At 46.5% G+C, this 16,215-nt stretch overlaps 1 protein-coding gene across 7 annotated transcripts in view; it reads right to left on the minus strand.

Annotated features, from left to right (window-relative positions):
* ATP11C (ATPase phospholipid transporting 11C) overlaps positions 1-16,215 on the minus strand; it is a 170,262-nt gene that overhangs the window by 18,373 nt on the left and 135,674 nt on the right. For all 7 annotated transcript variants that reach the window (XM_049644381.1, XM_049644377.1, XM_049644376.1 and 4 more), the window contains exons 23-25: positions 11,607-11,666; positions 4,410-4,537; positions 1,229-1,364 (exon numbers count right to left, since the gene is read on the minus strand). In XM_049644381.1, coding sequence (XP_049500338.1) covers positions 1,229-1,364; positions 4,410-4,537; positions 11,607-11,666 — 324 coding nt within the window. The remainder of the gene's footprint in view (positions 1-1,228; positions 1,365-4,409; positions 4,538-11,606; positions 11,667-16,215) is intronic.

Below are 16,215 nucleotides of genomic sequence, written 5' to 3' on the forward strand. Positions count from 1 at the left end.
GAGATTTAGGAAGGCACTCTCCTTGACAAGGGCTACGTGTGCCTACTCTGAAGTCCTAGATCTCTATTTCTCCAGCAGTTACTTGGTGATTTACCATTTTTCTAGAGCGATCTCTATGTCCAACCTGGGGCTCGAACTCATGACCGAGAGTCCCATGCTCTACTGACTGAGTCAACCGGGTGCTCCCAGTGATCAATAATTTTAAGGGACTCCTATTAAACTGCCTTCTGTTAGTCCAAATCAGAAAGGTTTTGTGTGTATGTAGTACCTAACTTCAAAGTATCATTCAAATTCCTCGAGCCCATGACTTCCCTAACAGATGCTGACTGTGCAGGTTGTGGACACAGTCACTGTACTCGGTAAATTCATTTTGAACCTTAGCTTCGCTTTACATGATGAAGAATGACCGACCGCTGAAGAGGAAGCCCAGAAATCGAACGAACGTAGCGAAAGCACATGTGAAGTGCTGGGCTCGACATTCACCGTGTGGCTGTGAGAAGACCTCACCCCGTCAGCAGTTCTTTCCTAGAACACAAGCCAGGGAAAAATCACCCCCCCCCCCCCCCCCCCCCCCCCCCGCAGGTGCTGACTTATGTAGTCGCTTGCCAGGAAGGCACTGGCAGGATTAGTGTAGCCTTTCTGGAAAACACTATGCTCCCGTGCGGAAGGGAAGGAGGAAGAGAAAGGGATTCCCACTCTTCAACTGTTGGGCGAATATTGTAAAGATACGGGGGCTCCCCCCTTCAACTCTAAGCACGAAAGGCCGCTATAAACAAGAACCGAGCGGGGCCAGACTTTGCCCCTGCTTTGCGAAGTCTTGTGGCCTCTGGCTGGCTCAGTCAGTAGACCATGTGACTCCTGGTCTTGAGGTCCTGAGTTCGAGCCCCACGTTGGGGGTTGAGTTTACTTAAAAAGAAAACATCAGGAAAGGTAGAGGGATCCAAATGCTGAAGTACTCAAAACTCCGTTCAGCTATTAAAAATTACAGCCAAGTTAAACTTCTAGAAGGTTTGTACACAAGCTCTCTAGTTAGCCATGTGCACAGGAGGTGGCTACTTCAACACTTCTATCGTTCTAAAAAAGTTGTGGGAACTAAAGACCACACCTTAAGAAAAAGTTGGCAAAATGATTAGAGCTAGATTACGTGTATGAGAAATCCAGTGCCGATAGACAAAAGATAAGCCATGCTTACGATACCAACAGATGGAACATATGTATATTTTTTTACCTTTGCATTTTCTTCCAGGGATGAAGTCTGAAAGAGAAAGTAGGTCCCAAAGAAGAACACTGTCCCTTCAAATGCAGCCAGAAACGTCCAATATAAGAAGGGCCCCAACTGGAGCATGGCATTGTCGGAGATTTTCCTGTTGGCAAATGGGAAAAGGCACAGGGTAATGAACCTCCGGACGCTGTCTCTTCAAGGCCACAGCGAAAGGCACACAGGTGTGACGACCCTGTTGTAATGCAGGGCGCTATCCCTGGAGGACTGGAGGGCCACGCGGAGCCACAGGTCTACCTCCCTGCAATCGCCTCCTGACTAAGGCAGCGAGTAAACAGAGTGCCAAGTTAAAATTCTGGCCACTGACAACAACAACCTCACCAATAATAATTAGCTCCCGTTCACTGACTACTTCTTACATGTCAGTAAGCTGGGTTAAGAGTTTTACATACGTTGTCCATTTTTACAAAATGTTTATTGATCTTTGAGCGAGAGAGCACGCGTGCACGGGCAGGGGAGTGGGAGCGGGAGAGGGAGACCCAAACAGACTCTGCGCTGTCAGCACGAAGCCCGGCACGGGGCTCGAACTCACCAACCGCGAGATCATGACCGGAGGTGAAGTCAGACGCTCAACCGAGCCGCCCAAGTGCCCCTACATTGTCCATCTTTTATCCACATAAAAACCACGCGGGATAGGTATTTTTGTCAGTCTCATTCACAGATGAGCCTCAAAAGGAGTATCATAATGGTTCCCCCACGGTGATGCACCTTGGAATCACGTGGGGATCTTTAAAAACACTGACGCCTCACTCCCACCCTCGTCCTGGCTTCACTGGCATGAGGTGTAACCCGGGCATTAGGATAATTTTAAAGCGCCCCAGGCGACTCCAATGTCAGTAAAGTTTAAAAGTATTAGTAGCATGCCAGAGTTCACTCAGTTAGTAAGGGGAAGTGCTGGTGTATAATCATAGATTGACTTGACTTAAATCATGCGCATATGCTCTCAACCAAGCTACCGTGGCTTTCCGACGACAATTGTTACTTCTTTTAATCAAGATTTCCTCTTGGGAATTTAAACTTTTTAGGTCTTGGTGTGCCCCTTATATTTTTTGCAAATGAGTCACACAAGGTTTTTGTTTTTGTTTGTTTTTTTTTTGAAGGGGGGCAGGGAGGGGAAGAGCAAGAGAGGATCTCAAGGCGGCTCTGGGCCCAGTGCGAGGCCCGATACAGACTCGATGTGACGTCCATGAGATCACGACCCGAGCTGAAATCAAGAGTCGGACGCTTAACCGACTGAGCCACCCAGGTGCCGCAAGTCAAATAATGTTTCATAAACAGCAGGTGGATCGAAACCTTAAAATCTGTTAAAATAACACAATCTTCGGGGCGCCTGGGTGGCTCAGTCGGTTGAGTGTCCGACTTCGGCTCGGGTCATGATCTTGCGGTTCGTGGGTTCAAACCCCGCGGCGGGTTCTGTGCTAACAGTTTGGAGCCTGGAGCCTGCTTCGGATTCTGTGTCTCCCTCTCTCTCTGCCCTCCCCCGCTCACACTTTGTTTCTCAAAAATAAATAAATGTAAAAAAAAAAAATAAATAACACAATCTTCTCAGTACACGTCAGAACGTCAAATACGGCTACTAATTCTCATGGAGCAGAGCTGCAGAAAGAGGATGGGTTTATGCATGGAATTCTTCTGGCTTCTATTTCAAACTGCTCTTCACATTTATCAAAAAGGTAGCTAATCACTCCAATAGCACACCTGTCGCAATACTACCCAGAATGTCACCTGGCCGTCTTGAATAAGGAACAGCTTCATAACGGAAACACAACTGATCCTTGTCCGCTTGGTACTGAGCACCGAGGGGCTTCCCGAAAACACGCGGTCGTGCACCTTTTTCCCTGCTAGCGTTTCTAGCGTGTACGAAGGAATGTGAAATTCGGGGGGTGCATAGAGCAACATGTTGCTGTTTGCCCTAGAAAAACTGCAGGAGGACAGAGGGGGCTGCTTCTTAGAAACAAGCTCTCGGCACAGACAACAAGTCACATTCTCAAGGCAACTGGGAGCCACAGGGAAGGCACCTTCCTAAAGATGCCTGCAGCGTGTGCCCGGCAAGTGCCAGCCAGTGAGGCTTCTGCGAGTGTCAGAGTGGATCCCGTCTTTCTCGACTGTCTCCGGGAGTTACATTACGCCCCGTGGGAAGAAGGGCAGGGGCATCATGGTATGCTGGGGGATAGGCGAGGCCTTCCAGCTGCACTCAGATGAACGACGAGGCTGCTGGAAACTCCCAACACGATCGCCGACAAGCACGAGAACATGAGAGAGAACGGAGATTTATTTGGGGAGCAGCCGCCCAGCAGCTCAGGCCTGAGCACCTGCCATGCTGGGAGGCGGCCGATGTACTGCCCCTCTTCCCTCTACAGACCTACGGTTTCCTATTTAAATTTCTCTTGAACACACGGAAATTAGCCACATTATGTCTCGTTTCAGGTCACAGCGTTTGGGAAGTGCCCCGAGTCACTACATCCCCGAGGGTGAAACCTGGAACGTGCCGCGCGGTTCCGAAGGAAGGATCGGAGCGATCTACACCGACAGTCACAGGCCGAGGTCGGGGTCTCGTGACGGCAGGCGAGGGGGAGGGCGGCATTTTGTGCTGGGCCACAGGTATGCACGGAGCCCACTCACGCGGGTGTGAGCAAGTGTAGCCTCTAGGGGAAACCGCGCAGTAACTCCCGGGCTATCCTCCTGCAGTTCCCTCACTGAAACTCCACGGAAACCCCGAAAATAATTTGTACTCACTCAGCAGCTTCCTTCGGGTTTTCAACATTCTGAATGCATGAAAGCGCGCAGCACAGGCCTGAAGCTATGGTGGGGGAGGGTGTCAGAGTCAGATTAATAGCTACCATCCACCCGAGAGCTTCCTGTGTGCCAGGCACTGTGTGCACCTGTCTTACATGCACAGTCCCTCCTTTACTCCTCGCAAAAAACGCTGCTGCCGTCACCCGTATTTTACCGAAGATGAAACTGAGTGGTTCACACGCATCCCGGGATGGTACCTACACCCAGGACACAGGCCATCTATCTCCCGGCTGAATGGTACCAGGGGGGCCGCTGCGTCCTTCCTACCTGCAGAGGAAAGGAAACCCACGGTTTTGAGGGCCTGAAGTGGTTTTTAACTCTATGTTCCACTTACATATACAGTCGGGGATCCGAGGCCAGGGTGTCAATGTTGATGTGCTGTTCCAGTAGGCTGTAGGCCAGGATGGGCAAGGATGTGAAGCAGATGTTGTACATTGTAAGGTAAGCGGCATCGTACAGCGGCTGAGATGACAAACGACAGAAGTAAAAGAAATGTAGGTGTTTGGGGAAAAAAAAAAAAATCACAAGCGAAAACGAGAGAGGATCCTTTCACGTTTTCTTTTTTGTGATAGTAAAGGAAGTTCATAAATAAGGTCTCTCTGATAACTACAGAAAAGAAACATGCTGTGCTAGTTCATATTCATATACCCTCCCTTTTCAAAGGATCTTATTCAGGATGTTTCCATGCTATCGGCTCTATCTCCCCCCCCCCCTTTTTTTTAAATGTTTATTTATTTTCCAGGAGAGAGAGACAGAGCGTGAGCAGGGGAGGGGCAGAGAGAGGGAGACCGAGAATCTGAAGCAGGCTCCAGGCTCTGAGCTGTCAGCACAGAGCCCAACACAGGGCTCGAACTCACAGACCGTGAGATCATGACCTGAGCTGAAGTTGGACGCTTAACCGACTGAGTCACCCAGGCTCCCCCATCAGCTCTATTTCTAACAGATATTTACTAATAGATTTTGAGAAGATTTGTCGTTGTCAAAGGCCAATTAAGTATAAGCCTGGAGCCCCTCAGGAAACTAAGCATAGGCAGTGGCCAGCCTGTGTCACAGTGGTTCTGTCGTTAATATTTTACAACGTTTTATTTAAAAAAAATATATTTTTTGAACGTTTATTTATTTTTGAGAGAGAGATAGCACGCGTGCGAATGGGGGAGGGGCAGAGAGAGGGAGGAGGACAAAGGATCCCAAGCAGGCCCTGCGCTGACAGCAGCAAGCCCGATGCGGGGCTCGAACCCACGAACCGTGCGATCGGGACCTGAGCCGAAGTCAGATGCTTAACTGACTGAGCCACCCAGGCACCCGTTTTTACATGGTTTCAAAGATCGCTATCACCTTCTCCAGGCTATATTTATGACAGTGAATGTGGCCATTTACTATGGATTCTAAATGTATTTGCAAAAACAAAGCTAAATATGTGTATACAGGCATGACTTTCCCAGGCTCCAGACCAAAATTTCCAACTTTGTGCTGGCTGTCCATAGGCACCTGCAACTCATAATGTCTAAAACCAAACTCATTAACTTTCCCCTTAAATCTGCTTTCTCTTATGTTCTCTACCTCAGTGAGTAGCCCCCATAATGTCTGCAACCCTAGTATCCGCCTAGGTGCTCAAGAAATATTTTGAAATCAGTGATTCTCCTACCTCCACAGCCATTTCTTCTTCTTTTTAATGTTTATTCATTTTTGAGAATGCGCGTGACAGAGACAGAGCGCGAGTTAGGGAGGGGCAGAGGGAGAGAGGGAGACGCAGAATCGGAAGCAGGCTCCAGGCTCTGAGTCGTAAGCACAGAGCCCGACGCGGGGCTCGAACACACGAACCGTGAGATCATGACCTGAGCCGAAGTCGGACGCTCAACCGACGGAGCCACCCAGGCGCCCCAGCCATTTTTTCTGTCTCCCATTCTTCCCGAGCCCTCTGTTGGGAGTGTTCCAGCACTCACTGTTTGGAACCTCCTACTCACTCTCTAGGCGATCCCATCAGCCCTGTGGTTTTAATACCATCCATTCACCGAACATTCCCGAATATTTATGTTTGGCCCAGACAAGTCCCCATGTATCCAGCTGCCCACTTGACACCGCCTGAACTGAACTCCTGACTTGCCCTCACCTCAAACCTGCCCCTCTTGAAGTCTCCCTCATGTCAGGAAAGGGCAACTACACCTTGGGTATTAATCAGAACCAGAATCTCGGATTCATCCTCGACCCTTCTCTTTTTCACAGCCCACATCGAATCAGCTAAGAAGTGTTTACTGGCTCTGCCTTTAAATATGTTCAGAACCAGATTACGTCTCAGCACCTCCACAGTTACCACCCTGCAAGCTTCCTAAATGGCCCCCTGCTTTGCCTTTGACCTACCGTCTATCCTCAACACAATGGCCTGAGTAGTTCTGTTAGGAAAATAAGTCAAATCAAGTCATTCTTTTGTTCAGACTCTCCAGTGGATTCCTTGATCTCTGAAAGTTTATAAAAAAAAAAAAAAAAAGGTGTGGGGGGGAGGGTTCCTGCGAAGGGATGGCTATACAGTCCCCACTTGTTCTGGCTTCTTCTACGTGTCTGGCTGCGTGTCGTATTTCTCCCAGTTCTTGCTCACTCCACTCCACCAATAATGCCTCCGTCACTCTACCTCCAACATGTCAGGCACACTCCCGACTTTGGACTTCCTTTGAACTGTTGCACCTGCCCGGAACACTTTTCCTTCCGACAGCCTCCCGGATGACTCCCTCACTCACAAAGATCAGCTCAAATGTCACGTTCTCAGAGAGGCCGATCTGGACTTGCCTTGTCATTCCCTTTCTCATGGACGCATTTCCCCCTTTATCCTGTTTTTTATTTTCCTATAGCACTAATCGCCTTTTATCCGATGTTATAAATTTGTTAGTTTTATTGTCTCTGTCATCACACTAGGCAGCCCCCTGCCATCCGGAAGCTCGAGTGCCAGGACAACAACAACACCGGAACAATAACAACAACAACAACAACAACAACAACAACACCACCACCACCACCACCAGACAAGGCTATTCTGCCAGGTCGCAGAACAGTGCTAGGAGCATGAATAACTTCACAGAACAGCAGCACCAGACAAGGCTGCCCGGCTTTTCTCAGGCTATAGCTGACAATAAAGTAAATAAAAATCCCTGCCCACATAGAGCTTAAATTCTAGTGTGGGGGTAATTCTGTGACTCAGCATTTCGCTATTCTGCGACCGCGATGGCTCAAGACAAGAACATGACCTCTCCGTAGTCACACCGAGCACAGAATATGAATATTGTCCAAATGACAAAGTTAACCTCCTGGGTAAGATTTACTGAAATGCTTAGTCACAAAATTACCCCCACTTAGTGACAGCACCCAATCTAGAGCAAGCCTCCCCACCCACACCCTTCCCCAATGACCTAATTCAAACCCCCCCCCCCCTTTTTAAGGATTTTATTTTTAAGTAATCTCTGCAACCAGCGTGGGGCTCGAACTCATGACCTCAAGATCAAGAGGCACGTGCTCTACTGAGCCAGCCGGATGCGCCAACCCCAATCTTCTAAGCCTTTTCCAATATTCTCTTCCTGAGATGAGAGGCCCCACCATCCTTCACGGTGCACACTCTTCCTTCGGCATGGAGCACTAAACCTAGTATGATCAACTACAGGGGTGTTCCTGGTGGTCTTTGGCTGGTGGTCTTGACAATACTGAGCCCCTAGAACAGAGCTTGGCGTACAGAAAACATTCAATAAATATTAAATGAACGAAGCAGGAGAGATTGGGAGTTATAACACACACATATATAAAGGACTGATCTGACACCGTGGATCTTTCTTTTTTAATGGAAATAAAATTAAGGTATGCCATGACCCTCGCTTTACTATATTGAGTTCCACAGGTTTCTACAAAGTACTAAATGTTGTCATATAACCATTATATGTGGCCCGAATAAGTGAGATCCTATATTCATATGTATGTTCCCACATATAAATGTTTTGTGATTAATAAAATGCGTTTAAATGTTAGTGACACAAATTAACAGAATTGGGCATTTTTCAATCAACGGCTACTAAAGATACAATTACTGTCATAACAGGGGCGGCTGATTCAAAAGGGTTGGGAACAACTTGACTAGAAGGTTAGTTCGTTTATTAGTGGACTTCAAAAACACTTGCTGAGTGCTTACTAAGTGACAAGTACTGAAGATAAAGAGTCATGTCTTCCCTGCCAAGGAGCTCAAGTTCTAGAGGGGGAGGCAGAGTGGTGAGTGTGCAAGGAACTAAGGGAGCCCAGGGGAAGGGACCTGAACTCTGGCCCGCAGTAGAGACCAAGCAAGATAACGCATGCAACATTCTCAACGACATTAAAAATACGGCTCCTACACAGAATACACGAAGGTTTCAACACAGCGAAAATTACCTAACGAATTAAAAAGTACCTCCAAATAGGTGTTTTGTTCCCTTTAATTCTCAAGGGAGAGGATTAGTTTGTCGGGACACAATACCATGTTTTCATCGGAAACCACCCCATTTTCACTAATGAGAAAACTAAAAACAACAATAACAAACAAACAGGAAGATGGCCTGGTATGCAATTTGGTCCTGAATTTCACTCAAACAAAAGAAGCATCAACCTCTTTTTGTTCCACTACGATACTTCGATGTTACCTGAGAGATAACAGTAATTCTTAGATGGATAATTAGGAGACAGAATGCCCTAAAAAAACCCAACAGGTTTAGTTGATAATAGTTTCTTATTAAACCTCTTATAAATGTTTTCTTTTCACAAAGGAAAAAGACCAGTATTATCTTTGCTAAAGAAAAGAGTTGCTTTTTGGGGCGCGTGGGTGGCTCGGTCGGTTAAGTGTCGGACTTTGGCTCAGGTCACGATCTTACGGTTCCTGAGTTGGAGCCCCACGTCTGGCTCTCTGCCGTCAGTGCAGAGCCTGCCTGGGATTCTCTCTCTCCCTCTCTGCCCCTCCTTTGCTTTCATGCACGTGCTTTCTCGCTCTCAAAAATAAACAAACGCTAAGAAAAAAATAAAAGAAAGGGTTGCTTTTTGCTTGAAGAATCTGAATCCTGGTCCCATTTCTACATTCTCTATACCCTGCTCTCCAAGTTCTAGGGTCATGGAGAACATGGGATGTGGACCTGAGTTGGAAAAGGCTTACTACCTGTAGGCACTCCAAACCTAAGTACGATTAGGGCGTCTGGGCAGCACAGTTGGTTAAGCTTCTGACTCCTGGTTTTGGCCCAGGTCATGACCTCACAGTGTGTGAGTTCAAGCCCTGCCTCGGGCTCTGTGCTGGCTCTGTGATCCAGAGCTGGCCTTGGATCCTCTGTCCCCCCCACCCTCCCTCTGCCTTCCCTGCTAGTTCTATTTCTCTCTAAATAAACAAACAAACAAACAAACAAACAAACTTAAAACCAAAAAAAAAAAAAAAAAACAAAAAACACCACATTTGCAATAACGGTTGCTACATCCAGCACTAGCACAGGGTCAAAGTAAAGATATTGCAAACAGGCCACCACCTTGGAGAGATCTTTTGACCTGATCCCCTTCTTCTCTAAAACGTCTGCTAGCTCCCTCCCTCCGCTCCTTCAGCTCTCCACCCAAATGTCACCTCAGAGAGAACTTTCCAGATCATCTTCTCGGAAATAGCAGACTTCTGCAGTCATCCTCTGCCCATTCGTAATGCTTTACTTTTTCCTTCAGGGTCTTTATCAGTACCTGACATACTTGGATGACTTTAGTCTCTCCCCTAACGCTACACTGCAGGCTCTGCTGGGGTAAGACTTGGTTTTGATCACTGTTGTATCGCCAGCACTCAGGAGACACTCAAGAGATGTTCGTCAAGCGAACGAACCTACCATACCTACCATCCGAGCAACGGAGGAAACCAAACGCCACCTCCCGTGGAGAGCTGAAGAGCTAAGGTCACCTAGGCAAACCCCGGACAGACCAGGGTCCGAATCTCAGCTGGCTTTGGAAGGAAGAAGTCCTTCCTTCACACAACTTGTACACGAGATAACAAAGGACGGCAAAGCAACACCCTTTGAGTTTGAAAAATTAACACTAGCGTTTTAACCAGGTTAAGCCGATTTCCCTTTAGGGCTTTGCTACAAAATCTGAAATGTCTTTTTAACACTTGCATTCATCCAAGGACGCGAGGGATTAGAAACATGTGGTCAGCAGTGATCTGAATGTTCAGACAAAGCAGCTTCATCAGAAATTTAGAAAACTGTAACTAATACTGTTAGTCTTGGATACAAGAAGGCTGATGCAAGAGACAGGTCACCTAATGACGAGGAGGCAAGTTCTAGGGAAAGAGAGCGGTCACTTCCTATTCAGAAGGATACACTGTTTTAAAAATACTGCCCCGGTGCCCGGGTGGCTCGGTCGGTTAAGCATCCGACTTCGGCTCAGGTCACGGTCTGTGAGTTCCAGCCCCACGTCGGGCTCTGTGCTGACGGCTCGGAGTCCGGAGTCTGTTTCAGATTCTGTGTCTCCCTCTCTCTCTCTGCCCCTCCCCTGCTCACGCTCTGTCTCTCTCCCAAAAATAAAATAAGCATTAAAAAAAATTAAAAATACCGCCAAGAAATTAAAAAAAAAAAAGCATAAAAAAAAAAAAAAAAAAAAAAAGCCCAAACCAAAACCACATTGCTTCCTACCAGGAGGAATGAAGCATGCCTTGAAATTTAGAAACTTGGTCCTCTAATACCTGTGGTGATGTTAGGAGCAGCTCAACTTGGCCAAGTCATGGAATTGCTTATAGATTAACCACAAAATTTCTCAGTGAGTATTACAGCTCCTGTGTTTGGCTATACTTCCACGAGAAGCAACACAAAATCCATTTTGGTGGTTAAAGCTACAAATGTGCATGCCCATCCTGCCGCTTACGGGTCAAAATAACACAGAGCATATTCTTTATGTAACAGACGTTCGGCAAAGAACAAAGGGCAAAAAATGTAGAGACGCTCAAGCAATCCAAGGCTTTATCCAGGGATCACAGCTTCTTGGCCAGTTTAAGGATCGTTTTTCTAGAAAATCAATCTGAGAGGCTGCAAAGGGGTGAGGTTTTATTCGATAAAGTATTAAACTATACTATTTTAGGATTATTGGAAAACATGGTTTATACTGATTAAAAGAAATACTCTCGGGGCGCTTGGCTGGCTCGGTTAGAAAAGCATGTGACTCTTCATCTTGGGGTTGTGAGTTCGAGCCACACACGGGGTATAGAGATGACTTACAAATAAAATCTTAAAAAAAATAAAATAAAAGGAAAACTCTTAAGGTTATCTCAACTCCAACAGGACATACCAAATAACTTTCAAAAAGATAGTTAATAATAAGAACATCACTAAAGCAAAGATATAAACGTTTGCTATTGTCAAAAGCCAGGCCAAGAAGATCAACGGTTGAATCAAAGAATAAAAAAAATTAAAAAAATCATTTGACTTTGAACATACCTCTCTACAGTCCAATACATAAAAAGGTAATTTATTAATAGCCAATGTCAACTACATTATAACAAATAACTAGGGAAACAAACCTGTTGTGAGAATCCACAGAAGAACTGGTACAAAAATTGTGGCAAAATGAAACAAAGGTTCTGGAAAGAAATGGAAACAAGGGTTAATGTTTTCACCTCCCGAACTTTCTAAACTAACACAGGATACTATACTCCAAATAGTTTAGAGTCAGTCCTAAGTCCTTCTAATATAGTAACACAATCAATCTCCATTAGAGGTTTAAGCAAACAAATCAAAGGCAAACGATTTCATTTACATTAATACCAACGTTAGCTTTACAAGCAGAAAGAGGATCTCACTTTAGGAGACCCTCTTGCATACAATAAAAACACCGAATGGTACTACCCCCTACACGTGAACTTGATTTGCAAAATCGTAAACAGCCAGGATATTGTTACAGTGGATACTGACACTAACAATATCAACTAATGCTTTACTACCTGTATTTCTGTCTCATCAAACAATCAACACATTATTACCGATCACCGATTATGTGCAAAGATCGTATTGTGGGGGATACGAAAAACAGAATCAAACTTCTTACTCCTAAGGGACGTATCGTTTAATCGGGAGAACAGGAAAAACAAACAAGCAAAAATGCAAGCTGAGAATTCATCAGGCGGTAAACGCCACCAGGCAGGACTATAGATACTGCAATTAATGTCTTCCGGCAAAATGACCAGAACTGGTATTTCCAAATGAGCGCTATCCTTCAAGGTAGGATGTGACCTTACTTCAGGGCTGCTGTCACTTCTTCTGATGTTTCTGGATTCCTCTTTGGGTAGCTCCTTCGAGAGCCCAGTTTTGAGCTATGTCAGAAAACCAGTCTCCTTCCCTGTGTCACGCACTGTCTCTTAGCTAATTTACCCGGCTAGGAGACGCGAGGCTGTTTTAAGAACTCCAATGCATCCTCAAAGGGTGAGCATCTGTCACAGCTGAGGATACTTAGGTGAATATACTGCAGGCTCTGGATGGTGTTCCTAAAGAAAAGTGCTCTACGTGTACTGAACAAGTCCTGTGGCATCAGAGCGTCACAGCTCCCAAAGGCACCTCGCGGGACAGCAACACTCACATGTATGCATCAGTTTGGGTAGAATGCGATATCATACTTTAAAATTAAAAAAAAAAAAAAAGTGTTCTGAGATTGAAGAAGGGAGGACTCCGGGGGGGGGGGGGATGGGGGGGCTGCTTTGTGGGAAGGGGACGTCTGACTCTCCCTCTAGAATTTAAGTCCCACGAGAACAGAGACTTTGCCTGCCTTATTCCACTATGAATCCTTAGGTCCTAAAACAGTGCTTCACACGTGGTAACACATCCAAACACATCTGTTGACGCAATGAATAAAGAAATTAGAATTTGAAGGAGGTGTTAAAGATGGATAGGATACACCGACAGCAGGAACCAAGGCAAGGTGTATGTATTTTAAACACAGAAGATAAGACAGGGTCAGAATGTGGCGTGCCTTAACCCCAGACGAATCCTTAGATAATGGAGAGTGAAATTTCTGGAGGACAAGTGAAAAAGTGGCATTTCCCAAACATTAATTTGGCTGAATTATGCAGGGTGGATTGAACAGAGGAACAGAAGGCAGGAACACCCGTCCCCGAGGCACTCCAGGAGAGGGGCAATTATTTGAAGATGCGAGAGCAAGGTGAGAGGAACGAAGGCTTTTCAGCTGAGCCAAAGAGGGCCGAAGGTATGACAAATCGTCTTGGGACAAAAGGCAGCAGTAAAAAAGAAATCCTGCTAAGTCAGTCACTAAGATAATGGGGGCAGAGATCCGAATGAAGACAGAGGGCATTATCTATACAAATAATCCCCTAAACTGGGAACAGGGATAAGTTAATGACTGACCACAAACAGCCATTTAAAAATTTTTTTTTTTAACGTTTATTTATTATTGAGAGACAGAGAGAGACAGAGCATGAGCAGGGGAGGGGCCGAGAGACAGGAAGACACAGAACGTGAAGCAGGCTCCAGGCTCCGAGCTGTCAGCACAGAGCCCGACGCGGCGCTCGAACTCGCAAACTGTGAGATCATGACCTGAGCCCAAGTCTGACGCTCAACGGACTGAGCCACCCAGGCGCCCCCACAAACAGCCATTTTAATGCCTGCTCTGTCTTCCTTAACAGAGCATTCCTTCCATCTGGTGGCAGGTGATCGAATTGCAGGCCAAAATCTTAGAGACGCAAACCAAGCCCCAGGAATGGGAGAAGGCCAGGCAGATACGAACGGCAAATCTTCATGGGCTCTCCTACTAGGCGAAAGTGACAGAGAATGACCACCCGTTTGACCACCCGTCCCCAAGCGTGATGTACAAATAGTCCTGGACTGAGAGTAAATAAACCTATTGTGGAAATCTAGCTCTGTCACTTCTGAGCTGGGGAGCGAAAGGCAAGTTACGTAAACTCTGGGCCCTGCTTTCCATATATTTTATTTTATGTTTTAAATGTTTATGTATTTTGAGAGAGCGCGTGTGCGTGTAAGCGCACGAGCAGGCTGGAGGGGCAGAGGGAAAGGGAGAGAAGAATCCCAAGCAGGGGCAGAGCCCAACGTGGGGCTCGAGCTCACGAACTGTGAGATCATGACCTGAGCCGACTGAGGCATCCAGGCGCCCCTGCACGTATTTTAAATGGAAATAATACTAATTGAGGGGCGCCTGGGTGGCTCAGTCGGTTAAGCGTCTGACTTTGGCTCAGGTCCTGATTTCACGGTTCGTGAGTTCGAGCCCCATGTCGGGCTCTGCGCTGGAGCCCGCTTCGGATTCTGTGTCTCCCTCTCTCTCTGCCCCTCCCCCACTTGCGCTCTGTCTCTCAAAATAAACGTTAAAAAAAACTTAAAAAAAAAAGAAAACAAATAATACTAATTGCTCACAGGAAATTCGTGAGGACTAAGAAAATAAAGGGCTTTTGTCAATCAGCAAAGTACCTTACATGTATTGGTTTAATCATCACTATCACCATCATCTGTTCGGCCTGGACACCAGCTGACACTGGATGGCACGGCCTTAGCAAATCTGTAAACCTGGGTTCACACTGATGTGTTTCTTTTACAATTTTTTTTTAAGAAGGCACCGTGGGGGTGCCTGGGTGGCTCAGTCAGTTAAGCGTCCGACTACAGCTCAGGTCACGATCTCGCGGTCCGTGAGTTCGAGCCCCGCGTCGGGCTCTGGGCTGATGGCTCAGAGCCTGGAGCCTGCTTCCGATTCTGTGTCTCCCTCTCTCTCTGCCCCTCCCCCGTTCATGCTCTCTCTCTCTGTCTCAAAAATAAATAAAACGTTAAAAAAAAATTAAAAAAAAAAAAAAAAAAAAAGAAGGCACCGTGCCTTGAACTCACAACCCTGAGATCAAGAGTCACACGCTGTACTGAGCCAGCCAGACGCCCCTCACAGTTATGTGTATCTTTGAGAAAACACACAGCTAGTACGACCTGGGATTTCTCACCAAAAACCAACACACGAAAGCAGTTGCTATGCTTTCCCTTCTGCGAAAAACAGCGCATGAAATCCAAACACCGTAATGGTTTGAGTCATTAACTTGCACATGAACTTGGTAATATACCTATAAACCAGAATCTGATTAAGAATTCTGGTGGGGCGCCACAGCCCACAGTTTGTGGGTTAGAGCCCTGTGTTGGGCTCCGTGCTGTGGTGCGGAGCCTCCCTAGGATTCTCTCTCTCTCCCCCTCCCTCACTCGTGTGCTCTCCCTCTCTCAAAATAAATAAACTTAAAAAAACAAAAGAACTTTGGTAAATTCTTTCCCCTGGTAGACAGAAATGGATGGGCAGGCTCGGTCTAAGATGAACTCTAATGCTTGGTGATAAAAGAAAACCCAGAGTATTGTTGGGGAAATGACCTCAGTGTCCAATCACGGGGGTCCAGGATCCTGCGCCATGATCGTATTTTAGGTGAATATTTTAACTGGGTGAGAAAATTGTTCACAACATACGAAGTGAAAAGGGCAAAGCACAAAACAATATGTTTTGGGACTGACTGCTAGCAGGTAGGGGGCTTTTATTGGGGTGATGGAAATGTTCTGGAACTAGGGATGCTTGGCTGGCTCAGTTGGAAAAGCACGAGACTCTTGCTTTCAGGGTTGTGAGTTTGAGCCCCACATTGGCTGTAGAGACAACTAAAATAAATAAATAAATAAATAAACTTAAGGAAAAAGGGGGCACCTGGGTGGCTCAGAGGGTTAAGCGACTGACTCTGGATTTTGGCTCAGGTCATGATCTCCTGATTGTGAAATCATGACATTGAGCCCCGCCCTGGGCTCTCTACTGTCGGCGTGGAGCCCGCTTAGGATGCTCTGTCCCACCCCCTCTCTGCCCCTCTCCTGCTCGCATGGTCTCTCTCAAAAATAATTAACGTTAAAAAAAAAAAAAGGATTCTCTCTTCCTGTCTCCCTCTGCCCTTCTCCTCCACTCACATGCCCTCTCTCTCTCTAAAATAAAAAAAAATGAATGAATGAATGGCTTAAAAGTGTTCTGGAATCAGGGGCACCTGGGTGGCTCAGTCAGTTAGGCGTCCAACTCTTGGTTTTGGCTCAGGTCATATCTCACAGTTCGGGAGTTCGAGCCCCGCATCAGGCTCTGCACTGACAGCATGGAGCCTGCTTGGGATTCTCTCT

Source organism: Panthera uncia, chromosome X (genome assembly GCF_023721935.1).
Source record: "Panthera uncia isolate 11264 chromosome X, Puncia_PCG_1.0, whole genome shotgun sequence".
Lineage (NCBI taxonomy): Eukaryota > Metazoa > Chordata > Mammalia > Carnivora > Felidae > Panthera > Panthera uncia.